Source organism: Rhinolophus sinicus, chromosome 8 (assembly GCF_057876585.1).
Source record: "Rhinolophus sinicus isolate RSI-liver-muscle chromosome 8, RSI-T2T, whole genome shotgun sequence".
Lineage (NCBI taxonomy): Eukaryota > Metazoa > Chordata > Mammalia > Chiroptera > Rhinolophidae > Rhinolophus > Rhinolophus sinicus.
This window is the reverse complement of record NC_142508.1, coordinates 26,424,058-26,447,722: the sequence shown is the minus strand read 5'-3', so window position 1 is coordinate 26,447,722 and position 23,665 is coordinate 26,424,058. Positions and strand designations below refer to the sequence as shown.

General features: G+C 39.5%; 1 protein-coding gene and 1 long non-coding RNA gene across 3 annotated transcripts; one reads left to right on the top strand and one right to left on the bottom strand.

The window, feature by feature from the left end:
- Nucleotides 1–2,850: 2,850 nt before the first annotated feature.
- Nucleotides 2,851–7,993, bottom strand: LOC109453463 (uncharacterized). The gene is made up of 4 exons (XR_002138292.3): nt 7,586–7,993; nt 7,271–7,376; nt 6,248–6,274; nt 2,851–3,024 (listed from the first exon to the last, which is right to left on the bottom strand). It is a non-coding gene; the product is annotated as an uncharacterized LOC109453463 (long non-coding RNA).
- Nucleotides 7,994–8,088: 95 nt separating this feature from the next.
- On the top strand, nt 8,089–14,204 carry CAV2 (caveolin 2). Of its 2 annotated transcripts, XM_019743227.3 has the most exons (3): nt 8,089–8,404; nt 8,674–8,861; nt 12,227–14,204. In XM_019743227.3, exons 1-3 carry the CDS (start codon nt 8,255–8,257, stop codon nt 12,375–12,377), a joined length of 489 nt encoding a protein of 162 aa, XP_019598786.3. In that variant the 5' UTR covers nt 8,089–8,254; the 3' UTR covers nt 12,378–14,204. The 2 variants fall into 2 exon arrangements, with proteins under 2 accessions (XP_019598786.3, XP_019598787.3); XM_019743228.3 differs by lacking the exon at nt 8,674–8,861 and having other exon boundaries at nt 8,115–8,404.
- Nucleotides 14,205–23,665: the final 9,461 nt, after the last annotated feature.

Below are 23,665 nucleotides of genomic sequence, written 5' to 3'. Positions count from 1 at the left end.
CCCAGAGCAATGGCAGTGACCACCACCACAGCTAGTCCTGCTTTCACAGCTCCCTCCCCTTTGCTGGAACTAGTTGGGCTACGAGTCCATGTCTATGGACCACAGTTCTCAGAACTGCATATTCTGTTCTTTTGATCTGACACTGCTACTGTTCCGCTTGTAGCACTGGGCAGGTGGGGGCGGGGTGAGCTCTGGGAGGGGAGGGAGGGGGCAGCTAGTCTCAGTGCCTAAGGCTTCCGTTCTCTGCTCGGCAGTAAACCACCATTTTCAGCCTTCTTCCCTCAGTCTTTGCTCCGAGGTCTCTGCCGTGAGCATTGGGTTCAGCCGTGTTATATGCTGTCCCACCAGCCCTGTGGGCCATAAGCAGAGCCCTAGCAGTCCGAGTTCTTCCCTCTCCAGCAGCTGCGGTAGTTCTGGGATGCAGCGAGCTCGGAGTACTGAGCTAGGTCTGCGTCCTGTGCCTGCTCAGTTCTGTCTCCGCACTTCTCCCTTCCCTCCTTCCCTGCTCGTACAATTTGCCCACCTTTAGGTGAATTCAATCATGAGCCTCTTCGTCTGGCCTGTCTGCTGTACAGGGAGTCCTTTGTGGAGTTATAGTTTTTCAATTTGTTGTAAATTCCAGGGGAGATTTCCAGAGGCTCACCTCACACCGCCGTTTTGATGATGTACTGCTTTCTTCGAAGGCTGTGTTACATTGAGCAACCGAGGGTGTTTTCTTTTTGACAAGATATCTTCATCCTCTGAACTTAATACTCCACAAACAAAATGAATTTACGATTCTAATGAACTTTAAAATCCTGCAGTCAAATCTGATACAACATCCACGCTTGAATTAAAAATTTCTAATGAGATATTCTTTTGCTCTTAAAAGCTCTTATCATGCTCCGTGTTGTTTGGGGATTTCTCTAATTCTCAAACCATGTTACAGTGAAACCGTGTTCTAGGAAGCCGTGTTGTACAAGGGTTTTCCCCAATTCTCAAACCGTGTTAGAGAGAAACCGTGTTATAGAAGTGCCGTGTCATATGGGGGTTACCGGTACTTTAAGTGTGAGTTTTGAGACTTGTAAAGGTTCAGAGAAAAAGAAAATTATAAAAAGCAGTTGGAAATAGTGACACATGAAGAACAACTGAAGGAAATGAATCTGTTTAGCTAGGAAAGAGCCTCAGTAGGGGTAGGCGTTAGTGTTTGGAAACTACCTTTAAACATGTCAAGGGTTGATATTTCACACTTAAACAAACAAACAAAAAACTGTAGAAGGTAGAAGATGATTAATGGAGTGGGGGGGAGGGAGAAGAAAGAAGAAAAGAAGGAAGGAAGGAAGGAAGGAAGGAAGAAAGGAAGGAAGGATGGAAGGAAGGAAAGAAGGAATTTCAGATAGATGATCCTGGCACGAATAATGAATTTTATGACATATAACCATATTTGGGTTGCTTTGTAAAGTAATTCCCCTTTGCTAAATATTCTAATAGAGCCTGTATGGTCACTTATGAAAATTCACTGATAGGTGGTCACTGACCTGGAACCTCTAAGTTCTTCCCAACTCTGCGATATTGTTAATGAGTAAGACTGACTGGGGAAAATAACATTTTGGAAAGGAAGAGAGCAAAAACGCAAGGAAGAGAGAGAGGAAAAGGAGGAAAGGGTGGTTCTCTCAAGGAAACACTTTATCTAGCAGGAAAAAACAAACCAACAAGAAAATACTGAAGAAACTTAGAGGAAAATGAGACCCAAGGCAGGAATGTGAGCTTCTAAAGTAAATTTTAATGTCCTAAAACATCTCCCTACACCTAAAAGGAACTTAACTGCATTTTAATCTTTTCCTAAAGGACAGTCCAACTCTGTTAGATTACTGGCATCCTCTAGTTCTAAATAATTTAAACTTAACAGTCATTCATTTGTCACCTCTCATTTCTTCTATCATGCTATTTTTAATGAAAAAGACTTGGAATACATTCAGAGTGAAATTGAATAGGCTTTTCCAAAATGATAAAATAATAACTCTATTTTTTTGCCCAAACATTTAGCTATTTGTGCTCTACTCCTCCAGAAAATACTTTGCTTTCATAGTAAGTCTTCAGACTAAGTAATTTGAGCAGCATGCCCTTTACAGCAACATTGTATAAATTCTACTATTTCCAAATAAAGTAGTGTGCAGTTTTTCAGGACCGCAGTGTTTTACTATTGAAGTTTATTTTCAGTGGCTTGTTTATCCAAGAGCTTCCAATGCCCACAATAGTTTTTAGAATGGAAAAAAGCATACTTGCTAGTAAAATGCGAATGTATATAGAGTGATAGTAAGTGACAAGCAGAATTTTATATTCACTCATTATTCAGAGGAAAATAGTCACTCTCTATTTGGTAAATAATTGTTTCCCAAAAGTAAAGTGGTGATATACAGATATTATAGGAAACAGTACATATTTCAGTGAAAAGTTTGTTGTTTCTTTTGAGGTTAGCATGATGAGAATGTTCTGAATGCTCTGGAGAATTCCTACTTTTTTAAGAAAACACAAATATTTACTAAAATTGCTTTGAAATAAGACATGTATTTGCTAATTGTTTAACTAGGGAAGAATCATTTTATTCAGACACACAGAATGTTAATAGTCCTACATTTAATGTATTTAACAGAGTCCATATCTACCTTTAGATCAATCCTCTCACTTTTCTAAATAAAAACCTAGAAGCTACAGAGCAGTTGGCCGGGGGTGGGGGCCTGCCTGGGATTCGATGGCTCCGAAAGAGTAGATACAGATGCCTGAAATGCCCAATTTATTTTATGCCTTTATGTAGTGTAGAAACCTGCCTTACAGTTTCATATAACCACAGGCAGAAATAGACAAACATTCTTTTAGCAAACTCTCTGGAAACAAAATTCTTCCCAGATATTTATTAATAGGAAAATAGAATCTAAAAACTCTCCTGCCCGGCCCGTTGGCAGCACCCGTGATCCATCTGCTGTGTGCACTGGAAGTCCCTTTGCTCTTGACTCCCAGGGTCTTCTCTCAAGTATTCAAGGTCACCTAACAGACACAGAACAGTAATATACAAGAACAAGGTGGAAAGTAGTCTGCATTTTTGTCCTTATTCTTCTATTGGAAATATGCAAGAAGATGAAAATTTGTAAATAAATAAATAAATGACAAAACAAAAACTCCTCAACCTTTTTTCTCTTGACTAATGTAGATTAGTTATGTTATTTTTAAAAATTGGCATTTACTCTAAATGAAAGTAGAATAACATTTGTAAAAAGAAGAATTGCTAGACAAAACAAAGGCTTCACATTGAGCTATGGTAACTTTCTGGTCCAAAATCAAATACTAAAAATCAAGAAAACCACCTTCAGACCTGTTGTTTTAGTAACTAGTAATCTTATTGTGAACATTTCAGTTGGTATTTGGAAAACATTCAACTATGCAGCTTTGCAGAAATGAGTTCCCATTTGAATATAGAGGAAGTTGTACTTATTAAGAGTTTAATTTGAAAGTTAGTGCTCACCAAAAGTTAATTAGTGCCTATTTCATGTTCTGAAAAGATAAAATATCAAAGTCCTATGGAAAGGTTTTATTTATATATACAGTTTTCCAGAAACCAATAGAATACTCAAAGATTAAACGGGAATATCCTTTCCTTATGAACAATAGGATAAAATAAATCTAAAATTAATTGTTTTGAATGAGAATGGAATGACTCTCATCTTTATTCACAAATATAGGCTTTAGAAGAGTGTGCCTTCCTCCCCATTTATTTCTAAGAGACAAGTACTTCCAAACACCAGCTAATTCTGAAAATTCTTGTGTATGAAGAGAGGTGTTTGGCCAGAGGAGGTGCTATTTAAAACAGCCAGGAGATTAAGCTGGCACCAATTACAAAAAAGCTACTGTGCCTGAATATTAAACTACAAACTCCCTGTTCACTGGTACAGGCTAATTTTACCCAGAATGTGGACAAGAAGACAAATGACAGGTAAGAAAAAAATGAACAAGATTTCATTAAATGCCATAAAACACTCTGGCACAGTTCCCCAAAAGCTGATTATTGAATAACTTGAATAACAGACTTTTTTTTTTTTTAATCTGTTACTTTAAACATTTTTGTGGGAGGCAGTCCTGTGCATTGGGGAGGGTGAGGGTGGAGGGGGGAGATGATGAAAAGGTACACTGAGGAACAGAGGAGGATATTAGGAGTTATGCAAGGAATAGTTTAGGTAAAGCCCACTATCCAGAGAGAAGGACCCCTGCAGTACACTGCAGGTCTTTCCAAATTCTCAGGCTTTGTTCTGCTGACAGTGAGCAAGTCTGAGAAGGGATGCTCCAAGGACATGTAAGTCCCCCTCTCCCGCACCCCCGGCTGTTCCACTATGATGGATTTCTCACTTGAGGTCACCTAAAACTTGCAAAAGCTATTCAGTTGCTGAAGAGTGTCAAAAATTACAAAATTATGTAATTTTGAGTCCTGAGATGGACTCAAGAAGTCCCAAATCTCAGTTTTTCCAGCTATAATTATTCAAACAGCCCTGGCCTTTGTGAGGAAAGTGTAGGAGGCTGCAATGCATCCAGGGCCTAGCAGTTGCTTCTTGGTAGTCCCTTTATGAGGTATACATATCCCTCAGATAATACCAACATTGTATTGAAAACTTGCAATTAATCGATGGTAACTGGTTCTTCTGAAAATATTACATGACAAGCAAATACCCTTAAACTTATTTTCCTAAATCCCTGGAGTTTCTGACAAATTGGCATTACAATTCTGAGATTTCAGCATGGGTTTGTAAATGAACAGCTGCTGGAGCATAATTTTCCCCATTCACAGGAAGACCTAATTCAACAATGTCTTATGCAATAGTTCTCAGTACAGGGAAGAAGGGGAAAGGTGATTTTGGCACCCAGGGGACATCTGGCAATGTCTGGAAACATTTTGGTTGTCATGACTGGGGGGGTGCTACTGGCATCATGTGGGTAGAGCCAGGGATGCTGCTACACATCCCGCAATGCACAGGACGGCCCCACAACAAAGAATGATCAGTCCAACATATCGACAATGTCAAGGCTGAGAAAGCCTGGTCTATTCCCAATGCTTTAAATAGCATTAAGCCATAATGGTGAAATCAAGAATCATTAATATTTTCATTAATAACTAATTTGCACAAAGGCAGTTTGAAAAATAGGCTCTGCCTAAAATTGTACGTAAGCTATACAAGGAAAATAAATGACACATTTGTGATTTGAAAAGAAAAGGTGGGGGGAGAATTAGATATTTTTATTCATAATGGCATTCACATACAATTTTCAATGAGCCAGTGAAATAACCCTCTTTCTTAGACACTATGCTGAGAACAGTGAGGATCAAAATAGTAATAAACTATCCTCACAAATACTAATCTATTATCGAGTTATTATTCTTCATATGCATTAATATACCATTTGAAAACCAGCCCTCTTGTCAGAAGCTGTGATGGCCAGAGGATGAATGCACTGGTATAGATTTACTATGAAACTTTTTAGCTCCCTTACCTTAATCATACGGCAGTTTTTTTTAAATACTGAAAATGGCTTATTGGAGAGTAAGCCTGTGATCTGGGACATCTAGAGTGTGCTCAACCATTTATCTCTAACTCACCTCTTCTGAGGGGTCTCCCTCCTGGGGGGTCTCCCTCCTGGGGGGGTCTCCCTCCTGGTGGGTCTCCCTTCTTGGTTGGTAGGCCCCCCCTCCGAGTGGGTCTCCCCTCCTGATGGGTCTCTCTCCTGGTGGGTAGGTCTCCCTTCCTAGTGGGTCTACCCTCCTGGTGAGTCTCCCTCCTGGTGGGTCTCCTCTCCTGGTGGGTCTCCCCTCCAGTTATTGGACACAGGATGCCATTTGCTGTGGTCATCCCTGGTTTAAACTCCTTGAGAACAACAGTAGTCAACATTGTCTAAGCATTTACTAGTAGGATAAGCAGAATCATTTTTGATAGCTCCTCTCAAAAATCTTATGCAATAAAATGGTGAAATGGACAAGAATTTCATCAAAATAAGAACCTCACACAGACCCAACCCATGGGGTGGGGCAAGGTGCTCAATAAAAAGTCTGTAAAGGAATGAATTCATGTGTGTGTCCTATTCTTTTAAGTTCTGTGCTACATACAACAAACCTAGATATGTTTGTTTGTTTTTTAACTTAGATTTTAGAGACAGTTTTTCATGGATAGCTATCATTTTACAAATATCTATAATCTAAGTTATCCCATTAAGACCATGTTAATTTTACCTTCTTTTTGGACCCCTGGCCTGCTGCCTGTAAAAAAAAAAAAAGTCAATTAATTATAAAAACTATTGCAAATGTCTTACTAATCCCATTGGAAATGGAAATGTGATCGGAGAACACAAAAGTAATAATAGTAAGGAAAGGAGTCCTAAGGCAGGTTTTCTGCCACTGTTAAGACCATTCTAGCACAACAATGACATTATTCTTTGGATGAAACATCTTGCAATTTGGGGTTGTAATTTTAAGAAAAGTAACTTTTTACAAACTGTTAGCTGTACACTCACTTCTTTTCCATGTCCTGGTAATTGATACTACAGATTTCCTTAAGAATTAAGGTCTTCTATTCACTTTGATAAACAGTCCTTGGGCAAAAACACGAGAAGAGTCCCGACTCTCGAGTTGAGTGAATAGGGGAGGTAGAAAAGATCGGAAGGAGCAATAAGGAGAATGTGTAAGCCGTTGCTTTGGAATGAATTGAACATAAATAACATAGGGAAAGAAAACTACGAAAAAGGGAAAGGAGTACCTGGGAGAGGAGGGCGCTGGGCCCGAGAGCCACCATGTCACCCTCTGCAGCGCCCACACTGCCATGTGTGTTCAGCAGTAGCAGTAGGTGAACTTTTTACTTCATTTTTAGCAATACTGAATTTTGGCTCCAAAATATTTTTCCAAATTAGATCCTGCTCTTTTTTGGTAATTGTTATCGTTTCAAAAATTATGTGGTTTTTTTTTCAAAAGAGGTCATTCTTCAAATCCAGTTCACCCAAGGGGATTTGATATGTGCAGCTACTTCCAAATGCACACATCCACAGCACTTACCTCCGTTCCTACTATGTCTTAGGCCAGGAGCACGCTGCCGTCAACCCCTCAAGTCCAGGGCCCACGATTTAGCTGTGGGCATATTTTCACTAAATCATTTTCTTCCAGCAAGCCACATCTGAACCCACCAGACCTTAAACCATTGATGAACATGTAAACCACTCCCTTCTAAAAGCTTTTGAGTGAGTAGTCAGCCGGCTGGGTTACCTATTTTTAGGTGTGGCTTTATCCTCTGGATTTGTTTCCTTGGTTCCTACAAAGCGGTTGCAGATGTGATTGCATCTTAGAGATACCAGAAATCTTTGAACAGGGTCTATTCGAAGGAAAATTGAGGTATAATTTAGAAAAGAAAAATCATACCTCCCCCCTGTTCTGAAGGTTCCAACTCCTAAAAGCAGGGTGCTTCCCAACGCAATTACGCGCTTCCAGTGGGCTCACTGGGGATCACTGGGACAACTGGATAGCTGGTGGCTGCTGAGTCCCCTGGCACTGGAGGGGTCACCTGGCATTCAGGCTCCTTACCTCACAGCGCAACAGCAACAGCGTGGATTGGAAGCATACTGTGTGTTAGGGGCCATGGGAGTTTTACATGAATTAACCCATTTAATTCTCATGGGACAGCTCTGTGAAGCAGGTACCATTGCTCCCATTTCATAAGGTGGTAGCTGAGGTTCCGAGATGGTCCGAAGCCCACACCGTGAACGGCAGAGCCAAGAAATGACGACAGGCCCTCCGATTCTCTGCCGGCGCTCTTAACCACCACGCTGTCCCTTTCCGCGAAATTAATCCTCCCTGCACCACCTGCCAGCTCTTGAGCATCATAGTTCCAGTTGTCTAGCGATGTGACCCAGGCCTTTCGGCCCCTCTGGGCGCCGAAGACGGGTCCTGGTCCCGTGACACGCTTCGCCCGCCTGGGCAGGTCCGGGATGTGCTTGGTTGGAACGATTCCCTGCGCTCCCGGCCAGGGGGAGGGCGGGGACCCGGCAGGGAGGGGCGGCAGGGCGCGCGGGGCGGGGCTCCGGTGGCGCCCGGGCCGGGAGCCGGAGCCGGCAGCGGAAAGCGGTCGCCGCCCGGGCGACACGGGGCGAGGCAAGGCGGGGCGGGGCCCGGCGCGGCGGGAAGGGGAGGCCGAGCGGGTCCGGAGCCGCGCCGCACCAGCCGGGCTGCAGCCGCCGCACACCGAACGCAGCGATGGGGCTGGAGACCGAGAAGGCGGACGTCCAGCTCTTCATGGACGACGACTCCTACAGCCGCCACAGCGGCGTCGACTACGCCGACCCCCAGAAGTTTGCGGACGCGGGCGGGGATCGGGATCCGAACCAGCTCAACTCGCATCTCAAGGTGAAGTCCAGGGTGGGCTGTAACCTGGGCCTGAGGCTGGTCCAAGCCCCCGCAACGGCCTGGAGGTGCGGGTGCCCCTCTACCCTGTACCCCAACCCCAAACCCTACCCTCGCCACTGGGTCAGCCCGCGGGGTCCGGACCCGGAATCCACCAGCCGCGGGCCGCCTGCGTAGCCCGGAATTCTTAGCCAAATTCCTGTGCGCCAACCGTGACCCTAAGAGAAGGTGAGACATCCCAGCCAAGTCCTTCCTTCTCGCTTCTCCCCCAGGTGGGCTTCGAGGATGTGATCGCAGAGCCCGAGTCTACGCACTCCTTAGACAAAGTATGGATCTGCAGCCACGCCCTCTTTGAAGTCAGCAAATATGTGATTTACAAGTTCCTGACATTGTTCCTGGCTATCCCCCTGGCCTTTGCTGCGGGAATTCTCCTTGCCACCCTCAGCTGTCTGCACATTTGGTGAGAAGGGACACACTGGGGTGGACCAGCTTCTGAAACATAGGATGTCCTTTGCCACCCGCCCCCTGCTCTCCCTTTCTCCCAGGTGGGCTTGCTGGGGAGAACAGGAGAACTCAAGTCAATTCCTAATAACAGTAGCACGAGTGGGAGGCCTCGACCGGCAGGGTGCATTCTTTAGAGTCATAGGTAGGGTGAGGAGTTGAAACCAAGGGAATGTCCCCCTGTCCTCCTATGTGTGTAATTTTGCTTTGAATGCTAAGGCCCAGCTGACTGCGGAGGTGGAGACCTGGAAGCCATGCTTCCTGCCACAGGCTGCCCTCTTGCAGACAGGGCTGTTAGGACTTGTGCCTGTGGTTTGGGGCAGGGCTCTTATTGTTTTCATCACCGTTTATTCAGTCACCACCTGTGCTTGGGGTAAAACAAAAGTGATCTCTGGGCAGAATGCCAGTGACAGTATCACTGGACATGGATGTCAGCCCTGGTTAGTCAGTGCTATGGAGGGGCTGCTTCAATCGTCCCTGGCAAATGACAAAGATGAGACCAGAGGAGATTCGAGGTGTGTGCATTTAAGGTGAAGCCCCCCCCCCCCCCCAGCACAAAGGAATGAAAACTCAAACTGCAGGATAATGAAATAAGACCACCTCTCATTTTACTTTTAATTTTGCTGAAAATTACTTTTTCACCTATGGGGAGCGAATAGGAGTGACATCTAGTTCAAGGGAAAATAAATATAGAAATATACTGGACATTGATAAGATGTTTTGAAACTATTCACACAAAGTGCATCATAAAGCTTTCGAGAACAGTTTTAAGCCTTAAAATATTTTTAAGGAAAATGTCATATTTTACCAAGAAGTTTTGTTGTTGCTTTGAAATATATCCACTTTATTCTGAGAGGCAGGACATTCAGATCAGCTCTCGTATGGCAACAAGTGCCAGGCTTGTGTTTTTGGGACATCCAGGTGAAATGGATAACCCCAGGTGCTTCACTGTCTTTCCTAATCACTTTATATGGTGTTGCTACACCCTCACACAGACTTCTGTTAGAAGTTACAAAATTATTCTCCATTCCCCTTTATCATCTGAATCAATTTCTTTAGTCAGTTAGCCAGCTGTTTAGTTCAACCAAGGAAATTTATTGAGTACTTAGTTTGTGCAGGGCACTGGGCCCAGGATGAGTAAGAGGAAGCCTTCAGCGTCCTCCCAACACACCCAGGGCAGCTGGCTGGGTAGAGAAGTGCGTGCTGAGGCAACTCGGTTAAATCTATGGAGGAGGAGGGAGGCGCGGGGAAGGCTTTGTGGAGAAAAGAGTGTAGAAAGGCTTTTAAAGAATTAATAAAAATCCACCAACTGAGTGAACATCAATTGAAGTTGATCACTAACAGTTATAAACAACTAAACTATGTTGAAAGTGCCAAAAGACTGCCGAAGGAATGAAAATCTTTGCCTTTATCTATCAGCAGATCCACAAAAGCCTGATACGTATAGTTAACTCATATTCTGAAAATAGCACATGGATTTTTTAAGATGCGTAAGTCGGCCTATAAGATTTTGGATTCTAATTAACTGACGCCAGTCATCTAACCTCTATGTCAGTTTTCTCACTTTCAAAAATGTGAAAAACTGAGTGACCACATAGCATATTGTGAAATGCTGGCTATGAAGCTATTTGGAAATATAGAGTGCCGTGTTTATAGTCACCAAAGCTAGGTTTTCCTACAGCATTTGTGGGAGAATTGAAAGTAAAAAGGTTTTCATTTCCTAAATGGTGGAAAGATCAAAGTAAAACTACAATTAACCAGATGATATTTCTCTCCACGTGGCTCCTGAGAACCGTTTTTGTGTGACGCTTCCAATGGTGAATCATCAAACCACGTTTTTTTCAGCCACATAAAATGCATTATTTAACTTCAGTTTGTTTTTCAAATTATATTCATATGGGACATTAATATTTAACCATCATACATTTGTGATTTGCAAGTAGAGGAGTAACTTCAAACAAAAATCCTTAAAAGTTAGTTTATTCCTTGATACAACAGATTTATCATGAATGGACTACATTTCCATGACATGGTAGGAATGGATCAAGGAGAGGCCTTATAGAAGAGCAAACCTGTTTGAGTAAGCTTTTTTTTTTTTTTTTTTTTGGTCTCTTTTTTTCTTTCTTTTCTTTCTTTTTCTTTTTTGGCAGAGTGTGGGAGTTTTTTGTTTTTCCAAGAAGTTGGTGACCGAAGCTATGAAAATAGGAAGTAGTAGGTCTTCCAACCACATCACATCATCATAACAGATCTGATTTTAGATTCTTTAAACAAACAAATAACAACAAGTACAAAAGACACCCAGAAACTCAGACTGATGATGTTGAATCTTAGGTCACTAGGATCCAGGGCATGGGTTTGACTACATAGCACATTCAAACTGAGATAGCTGCCACTTAGCAACTGCAGGGTATCAGTCATGCGTAAATCATACCAAAGAATGGCTGAAGCTCCCTTACCCCTTATTTTTGCTGGGACTCAATTCAAATACATGGTCCCATAGATGGGAATGCAGTGGGAGCAGTCTCATTTCCAAGAAGCCTTTAGTACAGCAAGTGGCTGTGAGCGCAATCGGCATGATACTACAGCTAATACAAAGCTAAATAAAAGTCTCTGCCCCAAGGGCTTTATTAGCCAATAGAGGAATATATAATCTTATCAAGTATAAGATTGGGTCACTCCAAATTGCTTGGAGTTTCAGAAGGGAAACTTTCGGATGTTGAGGACACAATTTGATATCAGAGGATCCAAAGTGAGAGAACAACTTAAAGAAAAAAAAATTAAAAGGAATTCACCACATGCTATGAACTAAAGTCCTCAAATGTGGACTTTTATTTGTGATAACTTTTGGTAAATTTGAGCATTACGAAGTATGTTTCAGTACTTTAGAAGCGCACACACACACATACCAAAGGAGTATCACACCCAGCCTGGCCCAAAGGGGACGGAAGTGGGACAAGGCAGCAGGAAAGGCTACCAGGAAGTAGAATCACCGGGAAATATGAAGTCAGGCAGGTTAATGTTTAGGGGCAGAGGTCAGGTAGATAAATTTACTGTTTTACTTATTTTTGTTTTACGAATTCAGATAGCATGCCACCAATAGAAAGAAGATTGGTGTTTATTATCTACATCTCTGTTTATTTTTTTAAGCAATGTATCTTCTGTGCATCTGATCACTATGTGAGTCACTTTCATTTATTTGTTTCAAATGTTCAACCAACTGTAGGGGAATTAGGTCATTATTATATCTTTTCATGCACGTATGAGGGTCAATGTCCTTAATTGTTAACACGAATAATCCTTGCACATCCTCTCCCTCCATTCCAGGATTGTAATGCCGTTTGTAAAGACATGCCTCATGGTCCTGCCTTCCGTGCAGACAATATGGAAGAGCGTGACAGATATGGTTATTGCCCCGCTGTGTGCGAGCGTGGGACGCAGCTTCTCTTCTGTCAGTGTGCAGCTGAGCCGCGACTGAACACTCGCACCCCAGGTCTGGACATCTGGATACTGTAATACTTCTTCGTTGTTATAACATAAAAGCACCACTGTTCTGTGCGTTTCCAACTGTTCTAATTAAGAAAATTGTTAAGATGGGCAACCACATTTGGAAATGTTTATTGGCAAATCTTTTCAGATCTCACCCAACGCTTTTCTAATTAATAACCAAAGATTTCATATCTAACTTTATAACCAGAAGTATACAGTAGGTTGGCAACACTTAATTTTAAAGGCAGACAGTTTTTGCTTTAGAACAAAAATATGCATTTTGCCATGGTGAACTTATAATGATCCAGGGACATTTCAAACACTGCGATGGTTTTATGTATAAGTGCTGATAAAAAATACCGGATTTCCTATATTTTTACTCTGGAAGTAATACTTTTTAAGTTGCCTTTGCAGATAAAGTCATGGAAATACTAAGAGATGAAATATTCAAAGATCCTAGAAATTACAGTAACAAAAGCATACAGTGGTGATAGGAACTATCAAATATAATAAAGCAAATGTGAAAATAGATTCATATAAATGAGTTCCTTTAAAGAAGGTATTGTTAACCTACAGGCCTATTTAACAAGATGTTTCATTTTACTGTATATTTTGTACTTAATATTAAGAGTTGCTCTAATCAGATTGCTTTAAAGCACTTTTATTATATTTGTGATCTTGTTGAGCTAATATATAGAATTAGTAAATGTATCTTCCACAAGGAAGTTCATTGGTGAAACTGCACTGTCTTGATTATGTAAACATCTATATCTTCTCTGGGAATAGAATGTAACAGAGCAATATACTAGGCTTTTCTTTCTAACTCTTCCAAGAAAAAACCCTGAAATGTTTTATAAGTAATGTCTATCTGGCTGTGATCTTAAAATAATCTGTATCTAATTCTTATTTTGTCTAGGTGATGCTTTCTCTTTTATAGTTAGAAATTAAAACTGTATGCTGCATTCTTATTAATGTTTCATTTTACCTTCAAGTAATATTGGTGCTATTTAATAACATTTTACAATAAAGGCTATTGCTGACACTTAAGTAAGATTTCACCTACAGTGATTCATGTAGAGAGACTTACAAGAAAATGGTCGATTTGTTGGGTCAATGCTACTGAGCTATGTATATAAGTTAAACACTAACAGCTACAAACTTTCAATATGTTGTCTAATATGGGTTTTGTTACACAGCATAAAATTATTCTTATCATTTTTGAACTGTAGAATCCCATTCAATGTTGTGAGTTGCTGTCGTTTTAAAAATTTCATTGTTGCAAAATGATAGGCATATGTAAAAATTCTCTATGATGTGAGCAGTTACTATAATTTACACATCTTAAAAGTGTATAAATGATCAAATTTCAGAATTGCTATCAGCACCTGAATTAACATTCCTTTATCTGATATTCCTGAATGTCTTCCTAGATGACAAATCTTCATTCAATGAAGATTAATTTTATTTTTCCAAATTGTCAGGACTAGTGAATATAAAGGATGATTAAACTGAAATACTATTGGGGACCTAATCAAATGAATGATTAAATTATGAAATTCATGTTTTTGAAGGCAGCTTCAAAAGACACTTTTCAAAAAAGTCTTAGGCCATTACAGCATCCTTAGAAAAGCCCTCATGATCATTACCTTAAAGCATTACCAACCATTTGACTGTATAGCTTTTATTATGTTAGTTAAAGAGGTTAATCAGTCTCATGACTTTATAATTATACCTTGTATTTAAAGTGTTCTTTAAATATAATTAGATATGTTGGTTGGCCAAAGTATTTGATTAATAAAATATCTATTTAAATAAATCATGAAATTCTGTCTTTTCAAATAGCTATTGGCAAGTTTTAAAGCCAAAATATATTCACATAGTTATATAACAAAACCAATTAACTTTTAACAAGTGATACACATGCATCCTTATTTCTGAATAGCATTGAATACTATTAGAATTAATTTTTATTGAGATTTGCCACTAATTATTTCAAAGACTGAAATTTTGCACCAAGTGGATCCAGTTTTCATGTGGACACATGTTTGTTCTTTTAGCTGGGTGTGGGGGAGAGGTAGGTGACAAGAAGACCTTCCTAATATCCGTAATAAACTTTCTAAACACCCATGAAACGTGCTCATTGCTTTTATTACATTAAAAATAGGACTGATCAATAAAGAACCTTTTCAAACTTATTTTACTTTATTAAAAACTCATAATAGATAAAAATGCATGAGTTATTGCTTTTTCAGAAATGTATTTGTCAAAAATGATGAGACTGGTAATTCAATTCTTTGAACCACTTAAAGCAGTTCCCTATAATTTTTTCTATCATTTGATGAATAGTATGGAATAGCTTGTTCACAAACCCACCATATTTCATCTTCTTCATGAAATAATATCTCTTGCTAATCCTAAATAAACTGATATTTCTGTTTTGAATTTTTTTAATAAGAAGGTAAAACAATATAAATCACATGTACTTGGATACTGGTACCATGAAGCCAATATCCAAAATTATTTTTGGAAAGTGAATATGTGAGGAGTCATTGCTGGTATTGGCATAGATTTTGCCGTTGTCAGTTAATCTGGAATGTTGACCAAACTCTAATAATAAAACAGGTGTTTGGTTGTTCAAAATGCCCTTTATAGTTTCAAAGAACTTAAAAAGTCCCTCTTTTCAATAGTTATCCACATCCCATGAATTTATTTAGAGGCCTTTCTTGGGAAGCTGTTGGCATGTAATGAAGAGCTGCGGCCTCCGGTCATGCATCTGAAGCTGTCTCAGCACGGCCGTGCCTGAAGCATGTCGCCTCCTGCAAATGGTTTAAATGCAGAGGTCTCAGTTTTCTTATCTTTAATGAAAGGATTGGATTTAAAAGTCCTGCAGGAGCTTTCACCCTGCTTCATTTTAGTAGGGTGAAGACGAGGCCATGTATATGCAAACCAAAATATCTGTTCAGTCCAAGAATTTTTAAAAATCATGAAGTTTGTATCAGAGGGTTGGTGTGCTATAAATACAACAATAAATTCATTCCCTTTTACTCTTCACTTGATTGTGAGACTGTGATGTGGCTTTGATTCTTCTTGACAGGGATTCCTAGATTTATAACAATTCTAAGTCTTTATTATTGTGACATCCCCCGCCCCCCAATAATATGTAACTCTGTATTTTAAATTAATTAAAATGTATTTTCCCACCAAAATCACTGCTATCATCGTTGCTGTCTTCATCTTTCGCCTGGCTAGTTGCCACAGCCTCCTACCTGGCCTCACTGCCAGCCTTCAGTATGATCTTCTCCAATCCATCTTCCCATAAAATAAAATAAATTAAATTAAATTAAATAGTAAAATAAAATAAAATAAAAGAATAAAATAAAGTTAAATGCAGTAAAATAAAATTAAAAAAATAGTGATCACATCCAGACTCCCCTGTCACTCTCCTGCTTCAAGCTGTCAGTTGTATGTGATTGCCCTCAGAAGGTCATCCAAACTCCAGCACCGTATACAAGGCCCTCACTTCTATCCACTGTCATCTTAGGTTTCCTCCTGCAGCCCTCACTGGACTGCCCAGTCTCTCCCTGCCACAAGCCAGCATCCCTTCCCACCATGTGTCTAACCTCCCTGGTCCTAAAACTCCTCCACATTAAGGGCCTCTTCTGTGTCTTCACATAAAATCTTGACAAACCCCGATTATCATTTACCACACAGTAAAACTAACCCTGGTAGCTAACCCCACGAGACTGCTAGTTAGGTCTAAAAACATGACTTTGTCATTGTTTCCTGGGATTCTGAATGGTGCCCAGCACTTAGTGAGCTCAGTCGATATTTTCTGAATGAATGACTATGTGAATAAATAATTGAAGAAAACTTGGGATGATTTCACATTTTGACCTCAGAATTTTCTTCATTTGCAGCAGAGGTTTGAAATGCACTGATTCTAATAAGATTTTCCATCTCACCATTTTCCATGAATCTTTAAGTTGGGAAAATTAAAACAGATGTAAGCATATCAGGTATATTTCACCCTTTGGGGTAAGGTCCATCTTTACTGTCAATTCTCTTAATTTTATTTCACATCTTCAGAGGTAGGAAGCACTAACACTTAGAAACTGGTCTGGAAACGCTTTCTGGCAGTTTAAAATGTTGCTGTTTCTTTTACTATCCCATTTTGAAATTTATAATACTAAACATTGTTTTGATAGAGTTTTACATTTTAAAAAACAGTCCCATATATCATCTCATTTGAATCCAGGACAAAAAAGCATAATGGAGAAAGTATATAAATAATAGCTCAATTTCTTTAGCTTGCAACTTCGTCATTTTAGAATGTTTATTAAGATAACAGTGGCCCTAAAGAATTTTTACAAGGTTACATATTATTTTAAGAAAGTTAAAAAAAAAGTAGGTAGTGCTGCAATGAAAAATTACCACTGCTAATGCTATTTATCATAAATCAAGATTTGGTATATTTTCTTCCTTCAAGGTATATATATGTATGTATTTAGGGAGAACACGGGAAGGAGGGTGGGGCAGAGGGTAAGGATATGCTAGATGTTCCCATTATCTTTTTTTAGGAATAAAAATAATTTGGGCTTCCATAATTTAATCATTCCGATTTCCCTTCCCTGTTCACCCCGAAATAGCCAAATGAGCAAAAGAAGGTATCTATTGTATTTTTAAGCCATTTTGTACCCACTCCTTAGCTTCTTTCTTTGGACTGTATCTGAAATGCTACCATCTGAACATTATTCCTGATGCATGTTTAAGTGAAAGATACCCTTTAGGTGGGGTAACATTTCAGTCTATTAGCAGTTGTCCATTACTTCAATGTGAAAGGACGATCTGAAAGGGAGATATTGAAAATTATGGAAAGGACTCAAGTATAAGGGCCTTGAGCTGAGTGCCTTATGAGAGCACCATACATTGATTAAAAGACATCCCACGAAAGAGAAAATCAGGACAGAAAAGGGAGCACAGCCGTCTCCAATGACGCACTCTTCAGCCTTCACAGTTTTGCTGCTGGACACCCGTGCTCCAAACTCCTAGCGAAGGGAGCAATGGAAATTGAACAGGGGTGGAGGGAGTGGAAGTCCACTCAAGACTTTTCCATAAGGGGAAGTTGCCTATGTCTCATTGAACGAAAAAGGCCCTGGGAAGGCGCATGGGGGCTCTGCTAAAACCAAGGACCCTAAAGACAGTGGCAGAAGAGCCAAATCTGAAACAAACACTGAACTACAACCTGTGACCATCTGTCTCTCTTCCACCTCTCATCTCTGTGCTGTTGACTGTTGCAATGCATCTGTGGCAAAGAAAGAAGACCATGCAGCAGAGAAATCAGAGGACACCACTTCAACAATTGTCCAAAAATAGGACAGAGACACCTATCTGCCTGCACTAGGACGTGTTAGGTCACTCGGCTTGGCTACACGGCTGGAGAAGTCGTTTTGCCATTATAGGAAAAGGTAAGGGTGGAGAATGAAGAGAGAAAGGAAGAGGCATGAGTCAGACTGGGAAACAGCACGTAACCAAGGGCAAATATTTCTCCCAGACTTAAACGGATCAGGAAGAGATGGGAGCAACAGGTCATCTTTGGAACATTCTTTTCTTTCCCTGCCTCTGAGTAGCTTGTAATCGAGCAGCTGCCAATAACAAAAGGGGAGTGGAGGGCAGGCGGCAGGACCTGCTTCTCTAGCTGAATGGCGCACCAGTTCCAGCCAACTGCCTGTCAGCTAACTGGGGCAGTGAAACAAGGAGTCATTGGAAAGTTGCAAGGATAAACACAGCATTTCCCAGTGAGTCAAACGGCAAGGATTAACATGTTTCTCTTACTGAGGAGGAACTCTGTTGGAACCCTGATCTCTGGTACAAACAATAACATTTACGTTTGTTGAACATTTATTACCTGCTGGGTATGTATTTAATCTGCACAATAACTCTTTTGATGGGGGATCTATTATCATCCCCGTTTCTCAGGTGAGGAAACTGATGCCCTGAACTTGAAGAATTTTCCCAAGATCACACCGGAAGTCAGGATTTGAGCCAAGAGAATCTGACACCAGAATTCAACCTCTTGATCCCTATAGAGATTATCTTCTAGAAATATTCTGTTTCCAGAATGTGTCCATGGCCGTTTCAGTGACTTGTTCTCCCTTCTTTTCCTTTATCATTCAGTCATATCACCTTTCATGCTCCGAGAAGCACCTTTTTCCCCCATCAGTGGAGTCAGTTCCAGATCCTCAGTGGTGAGAGTTCCCCTCATGCTTGTATCTGGGCTCCCTGTACCGTCCTCACTCTGTTCTGTCCCCATCTCATCCTTGAGCCCTCCCGAGCCCTATACCCTGCTTTCCCGGGCACACGCTCTCCTTTCCTGTGTAATCTGTGCTCTAGGCCCTACACTTAGCTACTGTCAGAAAACGTGTTTTTTTCAAGTGCCTTTATTCCCATATTTTGAAAATTTCATAAAATTTTACTACCTTTAACAAAGACTTTCTTAATATGTGTAAATAACACAATATTTGTCAATACTAGACTCCTTGACACAAATATTAATAATTACAGTAATAATTTCTATTTAGGCTAAGCATGTATTTTCCTAGATAGAGGCCATATTTGGTAACTTTCTTCATTTGGTTGGAAATTTCTTGTCAGTTTGTACATCTTTTAACATGTGATGTGATCTTATTGTCAGTGATTTTATCTTGGAAAGCCCAAGGAAAACCATATGCAAATTTATTTTCCTCCTATAGGGTAATTTTCTCATAATAAATTTTCAAAAGCAGAAAAACTGGATTGCAGTATATAGTCATATCAATGGCTTGGTTATATATTGTCATACTACTTTTCGATTGTTTTGTATGATTTGTAATTGCAGTAGCAGTATGTGTGTGATGGTTTCTCTACACATTATCAGCATTTGTATGTATTTATGTATATCAGTAAAAAGTTATATATATATGTATATATATATATGCTAGTTTTACTCAAGTATTAGATGGTATTATGGAATATTATAGTATTCCATTTTACATATGTAAAAATGTAATACACATTTTTCTATAGGGATTACTAGTACTGTGATCCCCATGCTCATTTTGTCTCTAATTTTTCACTCACATCGAATATACTAACACTGTCTGTTCTGTGCAATAATGGCTGGGCTGGACCCCTGTCGTAGAGCATGGGCTTTGTATGTTGCGTCACTGACAATGGCTGTCACAGATCCTTTCACTCTTCTCTTCCTTTCCTCTTTCTCCTCCTTCCTTTCTCACCCAGTCCAGTTAATTGACTATTTATGGCTTTGAAGGATGAAGGTTTACAATGTTTTGCTACGAGACAAAGAAAAATGAATTGAATCACACAATATGATCTTACTGTCTTTAGAACTTGGTCTTAAACGATCTAACAAAGTTTGATATTCTTTCTGATTGAAACTGTGTAAACTACAATGCACCAAAACAAAGAAATTGCCAAACAAAAATGTCTGTAATCACAAATATTTTTTACATATGTGTTTTCTCACAAAAAGATAGCAGTAAACTAGTCAGTATCAAAATAGGGAGCAATGTTGAAAACGAGAAGTCATGACATTGGAATATATATAAAAAAACATAAGATGTAACCAACCCTTCCTCTCCTGGTTACATATGACCTTGTTGAGGCAGTCATAGCAGTAGCACACATTATTTAGGGTTACATAATGTGAACAAGATGAAAATCTCCACAGCGTATCGAGCATATTCAATCAATCTCATGGGCTCCATGTGCAGGCTCCATGAAGGGGGAGGAAGGAGTGGAGGAAAGGGCATGATCAAAGTATTGGAAACAAAACACCAAAAGAACCGTTTGTTATCATGTAGAAGAAACACGTGAGCAATCAACTGAATTATTTATATACAAGAGGAAGATTCTATGATGATTAAAATTTAGAAAATAGACTCCTAAAAAAAGAACCAGAGTTATTGGTATCATTTGCCCTAATGGTGGTTAAATGGCCACGTGCAACACGAAAAAATATTCTACAAAGAACGACTTTTATTAAAAATATTTTTTTCTGAGATAGAAAGCTTAAGTGGAGTTATCTTAAGTGGTAATCTTGTTAGAGTAGGCACACACACACACAAAAAAATTTGATCATAGATATATTCAAACAGGGAAATGACAAAAAGAATATTGTATTTTCCCTAGAAAAACTTTGGGAATAATGAGCATTAATCCACTTGAGACAGATCAGACGCAGGGTTATTCTATGCTGCAGGATAAACTAGGGATTCATTTAAAGGTGTTATGATTCTTAGAGTTGAAGAAATAGTCAGAACTGGAAATCTGCAAGGAAGTCTGCCCAGCATGAAATGCTTCATGGTGCAGGATGGGTTTGGCTTACCTACTTCGAAGCAGGCTCTACGAAACAGCTCTCTTATAAATTTGATAGGCCAGTGCTGCCTAACTCTTGCCTCAGGCCAATACCTTTTGGGTGCGGCTAATACCCAAACTAGAGTTTATTATAGCTCAGGCCCCTTCGTAGCAAAAGAAATAATAATAATAAAAATAAAATAAAATAAAAAATAAAGAAAAGCAAAAAAGAAAAAAAAATCACTTTGGCTGCTGCCCAGTTTGTAATTCTTCATTTCACATTCCAAGAAGCCTTCAGTTTATAGAAATGAAAAGAACTGCCAGTTCCCTGCAAGCAACTTGGCCAACTTAGCCTGTAGGGTTCCCCCTTGAACATGCTTCCTTCAATTTGCTTACAAATATTTCTTTAACAGTATGTAACTTCCTCCTGTGGAGTTGGGATTCCCTGCAAGTCATCTAAGCTGCAGTTCTACCGCTCTTCCAGTGATGTAAATGCTCCGCATGTATTTGTGGGGAGTTTTTCTTCACTTACAGCTCTTATATAGGAATGTGGTATCTGCTGGCACAACCTCTGTCTTTTAAAACATTTTCAGAAAATGTGTATTTTCAAGTTTCCTGTAAATCATTGCTTATGAGAGTTTAATGTGCATACAAACAACTGGGGACCTTACTAAACTGCAGATTTGGGTTCAATAAATCTGAAGATTCTGAGATTCTGGTTTCTAACAAGTGCTCAGGCCATGCTGGCACTGCAGGTCCCCAGGCCACACTTTGAGGAGCAAGACTTTAGTAATCAGTTTGAGCAAGACACAGAGAGAGACAAAGATGACGCAGCTGCAGACAGAGAAATGAAGAGAGTGACAGAGAAATCTCTTTTCTTTTTTTTCCCTACAAAAAGATTTTTACGGTCTTTATAATACCTCCACACACACACCTGCTTTAAAACACAGTCCCATTCTCTCCTAAGCAGCTGAATTGATCAGAGGCAAAGTCATCAGTGCAGAATTAAGTCCGTTCTTCAGTACATGCAAAAGCTGATGTTGCGATCACAAATTTTCTCTGGAATGAGTGAAAAAAACACTCATCATCTGATTATAAGAAAGTAAAGTTCTCCATAAAGACAAGACCACTTAATGACCAGTCAATATGAACTTATATGTTTTTTAAAGAGTGAAATACTTTATGATTAAGCATCATTATGCTGAAGGTAGTGGTAGTGGAGATAAATTTCCCCCAAATAAAAACAACTCCTGGTCAATAGTTTATTTACTAGGGAAAGGGCCAAAAGGAAAGAGAGTTTCCTTTGTTAAATAATGGAGTTCTGACTTAAAGCCAGATGGGTTGCTACAAAACAAAGGGCTTTCCTAGAGGACTCCTCCCAAACATTTACATTGACTTAAGAAAAATATAGAAATTTTATATATAATTTCATGGTCGTATTCAGGGGCTAATGTCATTTTTATTTTTCAGCATTTCATTAGTCAAAATAGGACGTTTAAATTAATTATTTGTTAAAATAAAATGTGATGTTTCTAGTATGCTGCTTAAACACTCTACTAGTACACTATAAAGTGTAAATATCTCAGATTATATTACATTATATTATACCATATTATATTATAATTTGTTCTATTAAGTTTTCTGAGAATCACATTGGATAAGATTTATGGAGTTTCCATATTTCTGAAGGGTCGTCATGATATTGTTTCCCTTGAATAGGAGGATGTGTGGTCATTGTCCACATACCTAAATACTCCACTTCTCTTGTTGCCAGAAAATGGGTTCCTGGTGAACACCACAGGAAAGAATTCAAGGGCGCACCAAATAAGCAAATCAAGCAGTGAAGTTATTAAAGCAGGACAGTGCACTCTCAAAAACGGAGAGCAGGCAGCCTGGAGAAGAGCAAAGGGGTTTAGGAATTTATTACCCTCAAAATGGAGGTGTGAAATATTCAAAATTTAGCGGTGGCATTATAGGCTTTCCCAGGAGGGTCTTCACTGACCTCCTTCCCGTCAGGAGGAGGGATTTTTGTCTTTATCTGGCTTTTGTTGGAACTGTCATGGCAGCACAGGTGGTGGAGCTTTTCCCTGCCTGGAAGACTAATGATATTAGACTCCATTACAATTACCTAAGGTGCACCCTGTGCAGCAAGATGGAGTCCTGGTCTGCTCTCAGCTCCCAAAATGTAGTCTCACCTGTCTGGTAGCTGCACCTTTTCTTAAGACTGACATCATCTCCTCTCTCCTTTGTCGCCTTCTTTCCTCCCTCTCCCTGCCGCAGCCCTATGCTTTCTGCCTAAGGCTACACTCCCAACTCGATGCAGTGTGATAATCTGTTCACGACCTGACTCCAATTTTTATGTAAATTGCTATTCGCAAGACTTATATTAAATATTTTAAGTCTTTGATTGGATAGGATGTAATTATTACTTTTATTATTGATATAAAACTATCTAGCTGAAAAAATGTGCCAAATATTTATTTACCTCTCATTCTAAGCTTTCTGAATACCTTAACCCCTGGTTATAGTAATGTTTAGACTAAGATTTCCTCTCTTTGAAGAATGCTAGAAAAATTATTTTGGTAGGGCTGGTATAATCCAGTTATTAAAATAGTCAAGGTAGGTAGATCATCCGACTTCATGGCAGGTAGTTTGATTTTTATATGTCATCATGATGAGATGGTGAATTGACTTGCAATTTTGCTTGGTCTGTGAGCACAATTTAAAAAGAACTCAATGTGATTTGTGTTTTCTTATTTAACATTTTCTCAATATTTAGATTACTTGCATGCTAACAAATCAGATTGTTATGATTGTTTTTAATGTAATTTGTGAAAAAAATCTCAAAGAAAAAATATTTTCAGATAAAAGAAGAAAGCAAGTCTGTAAATGTTGAATACCTACTTTTAGAAATAAAATTTCTAA